The sequence below is a fragment of the Tupaia chinensis genome, unplaced genomic scaffold, assembly GCF_000334495.1.
Source record: "Tupaia chinensis unplaced genomic scaffold, TupChi_1.0 Scaffold000605_1, whole genome shotgun sequence".
Taxonomy (NCBI): domain Eukaryota; kingdom Metazoa; phylum Chordata; class Mammalia; order Scandentia; family Tupaiidae; genus Tupaia; species Tupaia belangeri.
In genome coordinates this window covers 3,269,605-3,281,982 of record NW_006160123.1, presented here as the reverse complement: position 1 = coordinate 3,281,982, position 12,378 = coordinate 3,269,605, and the positions used below count along the sequence as shown (strand labels likewise).

The following is a 12,378-nucleotide window of genomic DNA, read 5'->3' as shown; positions in this document are numbered from 1 at the left end:
GGAAGTTGTTGTCAGGAAACTCCATGTTGAAGACCTCTCGGAGCTTCTGGCTCTGCAGCGAGTGTGACAGTGAGGATGGGGGTGGGGATGGTTGTGCCAACCCCTGCCCAGTGTGGGTCTCCCTGTGCCTCCCCTTCAGCCGCTTGACCTGTGGCCCACTGGGACGGACTTCCATCCCGTCCTCAGATCCACAGGACTCTGTCTGACGCCAAGGGCTGGGGGGAAAGAGAGGCCTGCAGGAAGAGATCAACCACGGCAGGGGAGGGGGTCTGCGAGATCTGTGTATCTTGCCAGCCACTTTTGTTTGAAGATGGATAGTCAGCTCCCAATCCCAGGGGATCCTGCTTCCTTCCTCCAATTTCCCTCCCAGCTTTAGGTAAATGAAGGCAAACCAGTCAGGACGCCAAATGTGTAAGTAACACCGCCCGGAGGCCTGGGGAGTTCCAGGGGCAGGAGCCGGCCCCTCCGGGAAGGCTCCCACTCTACTCTGTACTCATTCCAGGGCCCAGAGCCCAGGCAGGTCTAGGAGAGGCTCCCCCAGGCTTTTGCTGCCCCGCCCAGACTCCATTCCCTTGCTCCAGCTCCCATCCCTGCCAGGACTCATATGTGACCTAGGGGGTTGGTGGCTACCCCAAGCTGCTACTGGGCCCACCCACCTTGGGCATCTTGGCAAACTTCCCAAAGCGGGTATCCCGGATGCTGGTGATATCCAGAAACTCCATCTCCTGCAGGGAGCTCCCGGTGGGAGCAAACAAAAGGTGTGGGACAAAGTCACAAATGAAGAAGGAGGAGAGCACGTCCATACCTTCCCAGTCCTGGCCAGCTGCCCTCTCTAGGTGCCCAGACTGTCTGGGCTAGCCAGAACCCAACCTCCTCTACCTACCTGTCAGGTTCTCCTGCTCATAACCCTCATCCCTTCCCTGGGACAGGCGCTGTGGCCTGCAAGCTCTCCTCCTCTGTCCTGGACTCTCCCCAGGCCCCCTCCCATCCTTCCGTCCCACTGCCAAGGCCCTTCTCTGATCTCTCGGAGCCCTCAGGCAGAGAGGAGCCCTTAAGCAGTCCTTTCCTTTTTCTTTCATTTTTTCCCTTTCGTTCTCCCTGTCTCTCTCCCTCTAAGGGCTGCTAAGGCTGGAGCATCTGGCCATCATGGGTTGGAATGACTCTGCTCTCCCTCCCAGAGCAAATGGCCCCTGCCCGCAGGATAGCCCCAGAACCACCCGTCCAGGCCATTCTCCACTCCCCAGTATCCACACCTCCACCCTGCGCTGTCAGGAGACTGTCTGGACCCGATGGGTAAGCGGAAGCTGAGGGTCACAGTAGGTAGGGGCTGTCTCACCTTACTCTGATATGTCCAGTATAAGTAATAGCCCTTGGGATCCACACGGAGGATTACTGGGGAGGCTATTGCCGTTTCCTGCAGAGAAAGGGGGTCAGTTCTCTGTTCTGAGACCTCAGGCCAACCTTCTGTGGCTCAGGCTAGGGGCTTCAGAGCTCATCACCTTCCTAGGAGGTGCCTGTCCCAGGTACCAAAGAGCATTTCCCTTTGTTCTAAAGAGCCAAGAGCTGGGAGGGATGAACAGTTAAAGATGAGGGTCAGTCCTGTAGCCTAGTGGTTAAGGGATTTGGATCCCACCTAGCCAACTGTGGTTCAAATCTTAGTCCCAGCAGCTTGAAAAACAACAAGGGTAGGTTGTGTTTGCCTGCCCAATAGTCCAGTGAGACAAAGAAATGGAGGAGGGATTGCAGCATGACAACCCAGTGGAGGCTGCTTTCTCCCTCTCACTCTTTCTGTCTCTGTCTGGCAAGTACACAGGCCCTGTGGTGATTAAAAGCAAGCAAGCAGGAGAGAGACTAAGAAAGAATGAACAAATGGGCCAGCCAGGTGGAGTGGTGGTAAAGGCGCTGGATCCGACATAGGTTAACTGCATGTTTCGAGTCCCAGACCCAGCCGCTTGCAAAACGCTCTGGGCGTGTGCGTGTGCGTATCCAAAATTCTGAAAGAAGAATGGAGGAGAAGGAATTACAGTGCAGCCATTCCCCCAGGGGGTGTTTTCTCATGTTCACCCCACACACACACACAAAAGAAAGAGGGAGGAAGGAAGGAAGAAAAAGAAAGAACATTGGCGGTGATACTTTAGAAGGGAAGAGAGTTCCCCTTCTAGACCCTGAACATAGTCTTGGCCCCCCTCTTACTGTACTCCAGGCACATGACTTGGCCAAGGGGATGGAATATCTCTCCTTAAGGTTCCCTGCTACCACCAGGAGAGCCTGGAGCCCGGACATCCAAGGCCTGCACGCACCGGCTGCAACCTAACTTGTGTGTGCCCAGTCCTCCCTCCATGAACACCCCAGCCCGTCCACCCACCTGTCCTGTGGAGACGCCTCCCCACCTCTACATCTGTGTACCCAAACCTCCTCTGTCTGAGACATCTTCAAGGGCCAGTCCAAGCCTTGCCCCTACTGACAAGCCTTCCCGGAAGCTGCTGTGACAGTCAGGCAGCGGAGGGCGGGTTTACAGACCTAGAAGTCCATCTGGGAAATCGCCAGGGCTCAGGACTCCAGGACAAGCCTGTGCTAGGCCAGAAGCTTGGTTCTGGGTGCTTGAGAGAATGAACTCACCTTCTAGATTCTTGTTCCATTCACAGAGCACATGGGCTCCCTTTTATTTAATGGTCTTTGCATGAATATATAACAAGAAATTAAAATTGAAGCTCCAGGGACCAGCAGTTGGCTAATGGCTATGTTCCCATGTAGTTGACCACGTTCAAGTCTTGGACCTGGTGGCTGAAACTCACGCCGGGCACATGTGTGTGCACGCCCACAACATGATCATCCCCCTGGGAGGTGATTTCTCACTTTCTGTCTCTCTGTCTCTCTCTGTCTTTCTGGTGAGCACACGTACCCTATATCAAAAGCCTCTCCAAAAAAAAATTGAAGTTCCAAAAGGCAAGGGAGCTGCTACATGGGGTGGCTAGAGCACAGGGCAGAGATTTTGTGAGGAGGCCGACATTGGAGAAAGCTGTGTTGTGAGTTCCATTTCTTGCCCTCCCCGAGGGAGGCTTGGGGGTACCTGACCCCTCAACTAAAGTCTGTTGAGGAGGTTCAACCCTACTTGTCCAGCTTCTGTGATCCCTGCAGTTGTGGGGCATAACAGCCTGGGGTTGGACTCCTCCCACGAAACCGAGGGCAACAGACAGACTGACTGTGCAAAGCAAGGCAGAGAGGTGCTGGCGTGTGGGCCAAGCCGGCACCCCCTGTGTCAGGGCAGTAAATGCATGAGCATTTGTGGGAGTCCAGAGTCGGCCATGGGAACGAGGGAGCTAGAGGGCCCAAGGCCACGGGAAGCTGAAAGTGGTAACAGGGGGCCGAGGAAGTAATTGCAGGTGACTGTCTGAAGTAGGGCTGTCAGGGGGACCTCACATAAGAGATCCCCAGATGGGGAGGAGCAGAAAGATCTCCCAAGAATCCTAAAAATGCCCACCAGAGTAAGAATAAGCTTTCAGCTTCTGCCAGGCTCAGAGATCAAGGGCTGGTTATGACAGCGCTGATCTTAGAGAGGACTTATTAGCCCGGCCTTCCTCCCTCCCTGCACCCCACCCCCACAGGGGCCTGAGGGAGGAGGAAGAAATCCCAGAACAGCCCTTTCTAGAGGGCCCGCAGCCCACCTGAAACCACTCCTAGAGGGAGGAGGGCAGAAGATACTGTTCTAAGTTAAGGCTGCAGGGTTTTAAAACATTATTATTTAATTTTATTTGTTATTATTATTTATTCATTAGACCAGGGAGAGAGAAAGGGAAAGTGAGAAAGCAGGCCACTATGTCTGGGACTTGAACCTCAGTTTGCATGTGAAAGTCCAGCACTGTAACCACTATGCCGCCTGTTGGCCCTTTTTTTTTTCTTTTTCTTTTTTTTCTTTTTGGAGAGGTTTTCGCTGTCGGGCAGACAGACAGAGAGAGACAGAGAGACAGAAAGCGAGAAATCACCCCCCAGAAGGGATGGTCATGCCGCAATCCCTTCTCCTCCATTCTCCTCTTGGGATCTTGGGTACGCACGCACACGCGCCCAGCGTGAGTTTTAAGCCACCGGGTACGGGATGCAAACCACGGTCGACTACGTGGGAGTCCAGCGACATAGACATTACGCTAACTGCTGGTTCCCCTGTTGGCCCTTTTAAAAATTATTTAATCTTATTATTATTTTTTAAAATATTTATTTATTTATTTAATTCCTTTTTTTTTTTTTTTTATTTGACCACCAGAGAGAGAGAGAAAGGGAAAGTGAGAAAGCAAGTCACCAGTTCTGGGATTTGAACTGCAGTCAGCCATATGGGAGTCCCACACCCCAACCACCATGTCACCTGCCAGCCCTATAGCTGCAGTTTTTATTATGACTCACTTCTGAAATATGACTGGGTTTTATGAAGAAAAGTGACAATTAGCCTCTTACCCAAGAGTGGATGCAAGTGCTTGCCAAGTTCCCTTCCATGGCCAGGAGCTTCTCCCACAAATACATTGTAAGAGGGTCGTGGGAGACCGAACCAGGCTGGGGTCTGGTCACACCCTGTGCACAGTGCTTATTCCCCACGCCTTCTGCTACTTAGGCTGAAAGTGGCTGAGAGCAGAGACCTATTTGGTAGGTACAGCTGCCCTGTGTCTAGGCCCCGGACATTCCTCGGGGAGAGGAAGGGGGCAGCCAGGCATACAGGCACAGGCCTGGGGAGAAGGCCATATGGCACATTCCAGCACCAGGGACCCTCTGCCCGGTCAGGATATCCACACTGCCCAGAGGAACCGAGAGAGGCCACTTCACTTTTCATCTGAGCCACTTCCCTCATTCCACAGGCTCCTGGGGCATGGACATGCCTCCTTCAGGCCACCACCATGCTATATCTAGGGAGACAGGAAGCAACTCACCACAGGGCCCCTCCCCGTAGCCATGGTAGCCAGGTCCCTCAGCCTGGCCAGCCCTGAAACGCCTCGACTCAGACCCTCTCGTCTCACCCATGAGATGGGCAAGCCAGCCCCAAGGAGCCTTCCCTTCTCCTCCTGCACCCAGCCCAGCCCTCTGACTCTCAGGATGGACAAGCCCAGCACCTCCTCTCCCCAGAAGAGGGTCCCCATATTGTCTCCCCTGGCCCAAGAGAATCCCTGACCTACAGCAGGGCCCAGGGTCCGGGAGGACCAGAGGCTGGGAAGCGGCCCCAGCTTAGGAAGGAGCAGATGCAGCAGAGATGGGGAGTGGAGTGAAGCAGGACCTTCCCCTCGTCCTGCTGACAGGCCAGCACGGCTGGCTGCCGGGAGCAAGGCTGCACCAGCGAGAGAAACAGAAGTCAGTCGGTTCTTTCCCTGGGCCCCTAGGAGCCCAAGCCTCCCCTCCGCACTTGGCTGACCCCGCGGCAGACTCAGGTGGAGCAGGGCTTCCCTGGGACAGGGCTGGTACCCTGGAGAGGGGCTGCAGATGGCAGGTCTGGCAGCCAGCTCACCGGAGCAAAGCCAGACCTCTGTGCTGGGGTCTTGGCTCTGGAGCACACTTTCCTCCCACCACCGCCACAGTCAGGAGCAACCGTGCTGCTCCTCTGGAGAGCTTTGCAGGAAGACAGTTCCAGACCCAAAGAAACGGCCTCCCATGACCCTCCTGGTGTCCCATCCCCTTCTCAGGCCTGACCCCGAGACTCAGATCCAGCAGCCCAGGACACACACCCAGAGTCCCAGGTTTATTTATCCATGCAATTGTGTCAGCTGCCTGGCCAAGCTAGTCACACAGGTGGCTGGGTCCTGGCAGGCTACCTCCCACCCCAGTAAAGCCACCAGCAACCCAGCCCCCAAGGTCCCCATACCCCAGTGGCCGAGGCCCCTGCCCCACTCACATCGTCCCATTTGATGAAGCGCTCCCCTTGGCTCAGATAGGCCGGCACCTTGGGAGGCAGCAGGACAGGGTTGAGCAGAGACATGGTGCCAAAGTGTCCCTCTTAGGAGAAGCTGGGCAGACACAGGCACGCAGGAGAAGGGAAGGAAAGAGGGCGGGCAGGAGGGGGAGCCTAGCTGGGCTCACATGGCTCCCTCCCTGAGCCAGTCAGGAAGTCTGGGTGCTCTTATAGCCCACGGGGTGGCAGTGGCTTGTGCAGGGCCCAGTCCAGTCAGAGGTGCATCTGCCTTGTAAATCAGCTTCCTCCCTCCCTGCCTCCAGCGGGGTCTGCAGATCACTGCTCCTGCCCAGGGCAGCCAGGCTCCCCTCCTAGAAGCCCCCGCCCACCCCTAGCCTCAGCACTTCCTGCTCAGGGCTTCCTTTTCTGCGCCTGTTTAGAACTGAGGCAGGTCATGAGGCCTGGTCGCCTTGGAGCCAGGACCTCTTACTCCCAGGGACAGTGCCTGGTCAGAGTTGGCCCAGGGGGCTGTTGAAGAGTAGTACAGAGATCGGTTGAGGATATTTTTGCCAGGGCCTGGACAGAGTGGCATGTGCAAGGAACCCACAGTGGGGAGGGGTCCTGCACAGCAATGGGGTCCTGAGTGCAGGAGGGTGGGGTGGGGGCTCTCTCCAGAGGCTGGGACTACCCTGGAGGTGGGAGTTGAGGGTGAGGACAGGGCCCAGCTGGGATTGAGTGTTTTGAATAGCAAAGTTTGCTGAACACCCAGCTCCTCTTTCTCAACGCTTCCTCCCTATGAAAATGAGATGAGGAAATCATAGCCCTCACCCCAGCTGTAACTCTCCTCTCGGCCTCTGGGCTTGGCTGAGGCCTGGGACCTCCACTGACCACACTGACCAGCCACTGGCCACAGGGCTCTGGGAGCCCTTTGCCCCAAGTCTCCAAGGAGTTGTCCTCCCAGGTGCCTTCCCTCTGCACCTATTGGGAGCCCACCAAGGGGAGAGTATGCAGTGGGATGGCAGCTCCGCCTCCATGGGTGGGTGACCCTCAAACTGCCCCTGACAGGGTGCGCAGCCCAACCCAGCTCAGCCCCAGCCCACTTCCTCTTAGCTAACCTGCTCCTCTTATCGCCCTTCTTAACTCAGCTGGGGAGGCAGGGAGCTCTCCCCATGACTTCCTTCCTCTCTCAGGGCCTCTGTGCAGCAGGTCCTACCATGGGCCTCTGGTGCACCCCTCGACAACGGCGAGACCCTCCCCCAGGCCCTAGAACTGCCTCTGCTAACCCATCAGGCCAGGGCAGAAGGGAGGGAGGCAGAAGGAGGACAATCTTCAGTCAGAATTATAACTTGCACACTGCCCAGTGGGGCTGGAGCTCAGGGGACTCCAAGTTCTCCAGTCCCGGAGAGCTGGTCCCATAGGCCAGTGTTTAAGTGCTGTGCACTGGGAGCCAGGTCCCACATGGTAGACCACAGTTCTAGTCCTGGCCCTGCAGCTTGAGGAACACACCTGGCATGTGTGTGTACCCAGAATCCTAATGGGATGGGAAGAAAGGAATCGTGGCTTGACCACACCCTGTTGAGGGGTGCTTTCCCTTTCTCTCATCCTCTCTGACAAGTACATGTACCCTCTGGTAATTATAAAATAAATAAGTAAATATTTAAAAAAAAGAATCCCTGGAAAAGCAATTTTAAGACCAGAGGGATGGAGCCTGGAGCAAGAGCTGACTGAGCCTCATGGAAACCGTTCTGAATCCTCCTCCTCCTCTCTAACCCATGTCTCTCATGTCTCTTCTCTCCCTCCTGGCAGCTGTGGGACCCTCTGAAGGGGCCTAAGGCACCCCAACTCTGGTTCCCGCTGGGGCCAGGTTCCCTCTCTGTTTGAATGGGTTTTGCAAGGGAAATTCCTGCTCTTTCCGAACCTTGCACCTGTCACCTGCAGCTGTCCTGTCCGGCATGCACGTCCCTCCCTCTCATCTTCCCTGCGGCCTCCGTGCCTCTCCACACTTTCAGCCTGGAGAGACAAGCCCATCCCTCTGTCAGCCTGGGAAGTGGAAGGACAGGTTTCTCTCCTCATTTGGAGGACTTCGGGGCCACACCTTGGTCCTTTCAGTCTCTGAATCTACAGAACAAAACCACGCCCATCTTTATGCAGGGATGGCCCTGTCTGGGCCATTCTCTAGATCCCTGCTATAGCTTCAGTGGGGGGCTATACTCTCCTGTCCACATCCGACAGCCTGCAAAGGCAGCCCTGAGAATGCGGGAAATCCAGGTAGCAAGGACAGCCAGGAAAAAAAAAAAGAAAGAAAAAAATCAAAGGTTTTCTTTTTAAAACGCACTTGGGTTTTTCAAAATGTGACATAGGAAAATGTTATGGTACATAGTCGTAGAATGGCTGTGGAGGTCAGGGGAGCCGCATGTGTACCCCGTTTAGGAACCGTGGTTCTGGGCTCCTGGGTTGAGCAGGCTCCAGCTCACCCCAGGCAGTGGGCCAGCCTGCTCCACACCCCACTCCCTGCAGGGTGGGCAGCTGAAGGGCGAGGATGCCCCCTGCTGGGCACACTGGGAAGCGTACACCTGTTGGGGAAAGACCAGGGAAAGCAGTGGGGGAAAGTCGCTGGTGGGTCTGTGTCATTTGTGATCCACAGAACTGCAAAAGCTGGAGAGTCTGGCACCTGGGAGACTTGGACTGTAGAAAACGGCAACAACTTATATTCAACCACATGCCGCTTCCTGGTGGCATGCCTGTGACCTAGAGCCCAGAGGCAGGTACAAGTTCACTGGCTCGCTTGGCATTTTTGTGTGGACACCCTGTGCTTTAGTCTCCCAAACTGTTCAATTTAGTGGGAGAGGCTAAACTCAGATCTTCCGGTGCCCCAGTTCCCAGACCAACAAGAGTAGGCCGGTATCTCACCCGATGCCATGACTGAGCGATGCAGCCGTGGCTGTAAGAGTCCTGAGGCCCACGGTGCAGCTTGGGCCAGCAGCTAGCTTACTTTTGGAATGGATGGTTCAGTCGTTACATCCTTTGGGGTCTGTTTCTCAGCCTGGCACAGGGACCTACGTTCACTCCTCTGTGAACCCAACCCCTTACTGGTTTACCTTGTGATATTTAACCTTTCTGGGCCTCAACTTTCTCATCTGTAAAGTACGATAATTACGCCTCATGGGAATGTGGTAAGGATTTAAAAATACAATGGATGTAAAGTAGTCAATACAGTGCCAACACAGGCAATCAGAATTGTTGCCATTAATGTGAGTTGTTATGATCATTTTTTTATTTGCCAGAGTAATGCACTTGGCAGAAGAAGACAGAAAGAGAAGAGAGAATTAAGCACCCAACGGTGGGGTGTGGTCACACCACAATCACTTGTTTGCCCACTCTGTCAGGGTTTTGGACACACTCACGTAGGCCTGATGTGCTTTTCAAGCTATTGGGACCAGGATTAGAATCATACAGTAGGCCATGTGGGATCTGGCTTTCTTCTTCTTTTCCTTCTTCTTCTTCTTTTTTATTTTTTAATTTGCCAGAGGGTGTTTGCCCTTGCTGGAGAGAGAGACAGAGAGGCGAGCAAGAGGGAAAGCCAGAAAGCTTCCCCAGGGGGATAGTCACACCACAAATGTGGCCGGTGTGTGTGTGTGTGTGTGTGTGTGTGTGTGTGTGTTTTTGGAGAGGTTTTTGCTATAGGGTGCGTGCGCTCGCCAGACAGACAGAGACAGAGAGGCAGAAAGCGAGAAATTGCCCCTCCACGGAGGATGGCCATGCCGCAATCTGTTCTCCTACATTCTCCTCTTGGGATCTTGAGCACGCATGCACACACGCCCAGTGTGAGTTTAAGCCGCCAGGTCCGGGACTCGAACTGCGGTCGGCTACATGGGAGTCCAGCGACATAGCCATTACGCTAACTGCTGGTCCCCCCCGTATGTTTTTGAAGCCAGCAGGTCCAGGACTCAAATCACACAGTTGGCCACGTGGGACCCAGCTTTAACTACCAGGCCATGGGCTGGCCTAATCACCTTTAAGATTTCTTCCAGCCTCAGTCCTCTGGGTGGTTGCGATACACTGCGTGTAAGAATTCCTCAGTACGATCAGTTGCTCTGTCCTTAGAAGTCCTGTCTCAGTCCATCTTCGAATCAGGACCTGGGCAAAGCCACAAAGGACAAGCCCTTCAACTTCATGAAAAGCGGGAAGCCAGCAAAGACAGGCAGTACGTTGAGGGACAGACTCAGGATCCCCAAACATCTCAGCCTGCCGAAGTGATGGCTTAAGCCTCACTAGGTAAAATGAACAGGCTTAATGGAGCGATCCGGGCTTGGCTCCAGGGCACCGACTGTACAAGGACAGGGTAGGGAAGTGGCGGCTTAGCAAATGCAAGTGTGAACAAAACTGAGGGGTTTTGCTGACAGCCAACTCCATCTGAGTCAAACGACAAGAGTTGCCAATGAAAGCGGACGCACTCTTACTGCCAGATTGAAGTCAAGTATTGGTACACGCCAGTGAGTCTCCATCTTGACACCACATCAGAATCACCTGCAAAGCTCTGGTGACACTGTGTTCTTTTTGCAAACAGACTTTCTGGCTCAGGATTTGGGATGGAGGGGGGCAAGGAAAGGGGAAGGAAGATGAGGAGTCTGCATTTCTAAAGAAGTTTTACCCCTGGGTATGCGGTGCAGTCAGGACTCTAGAACCAGGAGACTCAGTCCCATTCTCATTCTTAGCATGTCAGACCACACCTAAATCATTTAGCGGCATTCAGTTTAGGTTGCTTTCTCAAGGGAGAGCTCACAAGCTGGGGGACGTTTGGTGGAAAGTGGCCAGGCTGTAGGATGTACGTAGCACTTGGTGAGGAAGGACGGAGGGAATCACAGCACAGAAGATACAGGTGGCCAGGAGGTCAGATGGATGACACTTATTCTCCAGGGTCCCAAAGGTTGGAAATTTTAGTGGACTATCTTGGTTAGGTTTCTCAAGAAGTCATCTGAGACAGAGACTTGCTTGTAGGAAGTTGATTGGGAGGGTGCTTTCAGAAACATCACCTCTGAGAGAGTAAAGAAATCAGGGTTGAGCAGCAGAAGAAACTGATCAATGATGCAATCACAATAAAGAACATCTCTACGGGAGTCCAGGGTTGGGATGACCCTTCAGAGTTGGCCCTAACTGAGGCAAGAGGGCTGTAACTGAGTTAAGAGGACTGTAGCTTTGAACCCCTCATTGACCAGGCAGACTGCTCCAGTGAGGGGACATGAAGTCTGGTTGGCCGACATCAACTCCAAGTCATCCCATCTGCTTGGTTGTTTAGCGGCCTCCTCCATGGTGGGTGCTCTCTGGACCTTAACCCACGCACGGTATACAGATCTTCACGCTTGTGCCCGCTCCCGGAGACACATCCACATGCTCCTTTCCCAGACCTCCTTGTGTGCAGCCTTCCAGTATGTCTCTTTCTACACCTCTAGCCAACCAGGTAAGCATTTGCCACAGCTCATGAGCCTGTATGTTTCCACCCCAGGCCACTCTCTCAGGAGGCCATGATGATGATTCAGTCCCCAGTCAGGTATGTACCAATGTCAGCTCAGACACTGTATCCTGCAGACCTTAAAGCATTCAGCTATTCCACTTTTCCCAGGTACAGATGCCCAAATAAATGGCTATAGGTCCCTTTGGGGAAGGAGTGGGAAAACTGCCACTATATTGCCATAGTATTGCAGGAATTTTCCTCTTGGGAATGCAATCTCTAGATTTTAAAATTGAATTCAGTCCGGAAGCTAGACAAGTTATTGTGACTTTTATTGGAGCAACTGCCATCAACCTCCTGGTCCTTTTTTTTTTTTTTTTTTTCCCTATAGGGTATGTGAGCTCGCCAGAAAGACGGAGCCAGAGAGACAGAAAGTGAGATATCACCTCCTAGGAGGCATGGCCACCACAATCCCTTCTCCTCCGTTCTCCTCTTGGGATTTTGGGCACGCACGCACATGCGCCCAATGTGAGTTTAAGCCACCGGGTCCAAGACTCGAACCGTGGTCGACTACATGGGAGTCCAGCGATGTAGCCATTACACCATCTGCTGGTCCCAGCCTCCTGGTCTTTCATCCTTGATTTTTATTGTACAGCTCAACAACTCTCAGTGTGTGGTCTACAGACCCCCTGGGAGTCCCTGAAAACATTTAGGGATTTCACAAGGTCAAAATCATTCTTATAATGGGACCAGCAGTTAGCATAATGGCTATGTCGCTGGACTCCCACGTAGCCGACTGTGGTTCACTTTCCAGACCCAGTGACTTAAAACTCACACCAGGTGTGTGTGTGTGCATGCCAAAGATCTCGAGAGGAAACTGGAGAAGAGATTGCAGCGTGGCCATCCCCCCAGGGGGTGATTTCTCGCTTTCTGTCTCTCTGTCTCTCTCTGTCTGTCTGGCGAGTGCACGCGCCCTATAGTGAAAACCTCTCAAAAAAAAAAATCATTCTTATAATAATACTAAGATATTATTTGATTTATATATATATTTTTAATTTTGCTATAA

General features: G+C 53.5%; 1 protein-coding gene across 1 annotated transcript in view; it reads right to left on the bottom strand.

Moving 5' to 3' along the window:
- The window catches only part of PLCB2 (phospholipase C beta 2), a 20,130-nt gene extending 13,927 nt beyond the window's left edge, over window positions 1-6,203 (bottom strand). Inside the window, 4 exon segments of the mRNA XM_006158700.3 lie at window positions 2-52; window positions 657-725; window positions 1,337-1,414; window positions 5,867-6,203. Coding sequence (XP_006158762.1) covers window positions 2-52; window positions 657-725; window positions 1,337-1,414; window positions 5,867-5,950 — 282 coding nt within the window. The 5' untranslated portion in view covers window positions 5,951-6,203.
- Between the last annotated feature and the right edge of the window lie 6,175 nt (window positions 6,204-12,378).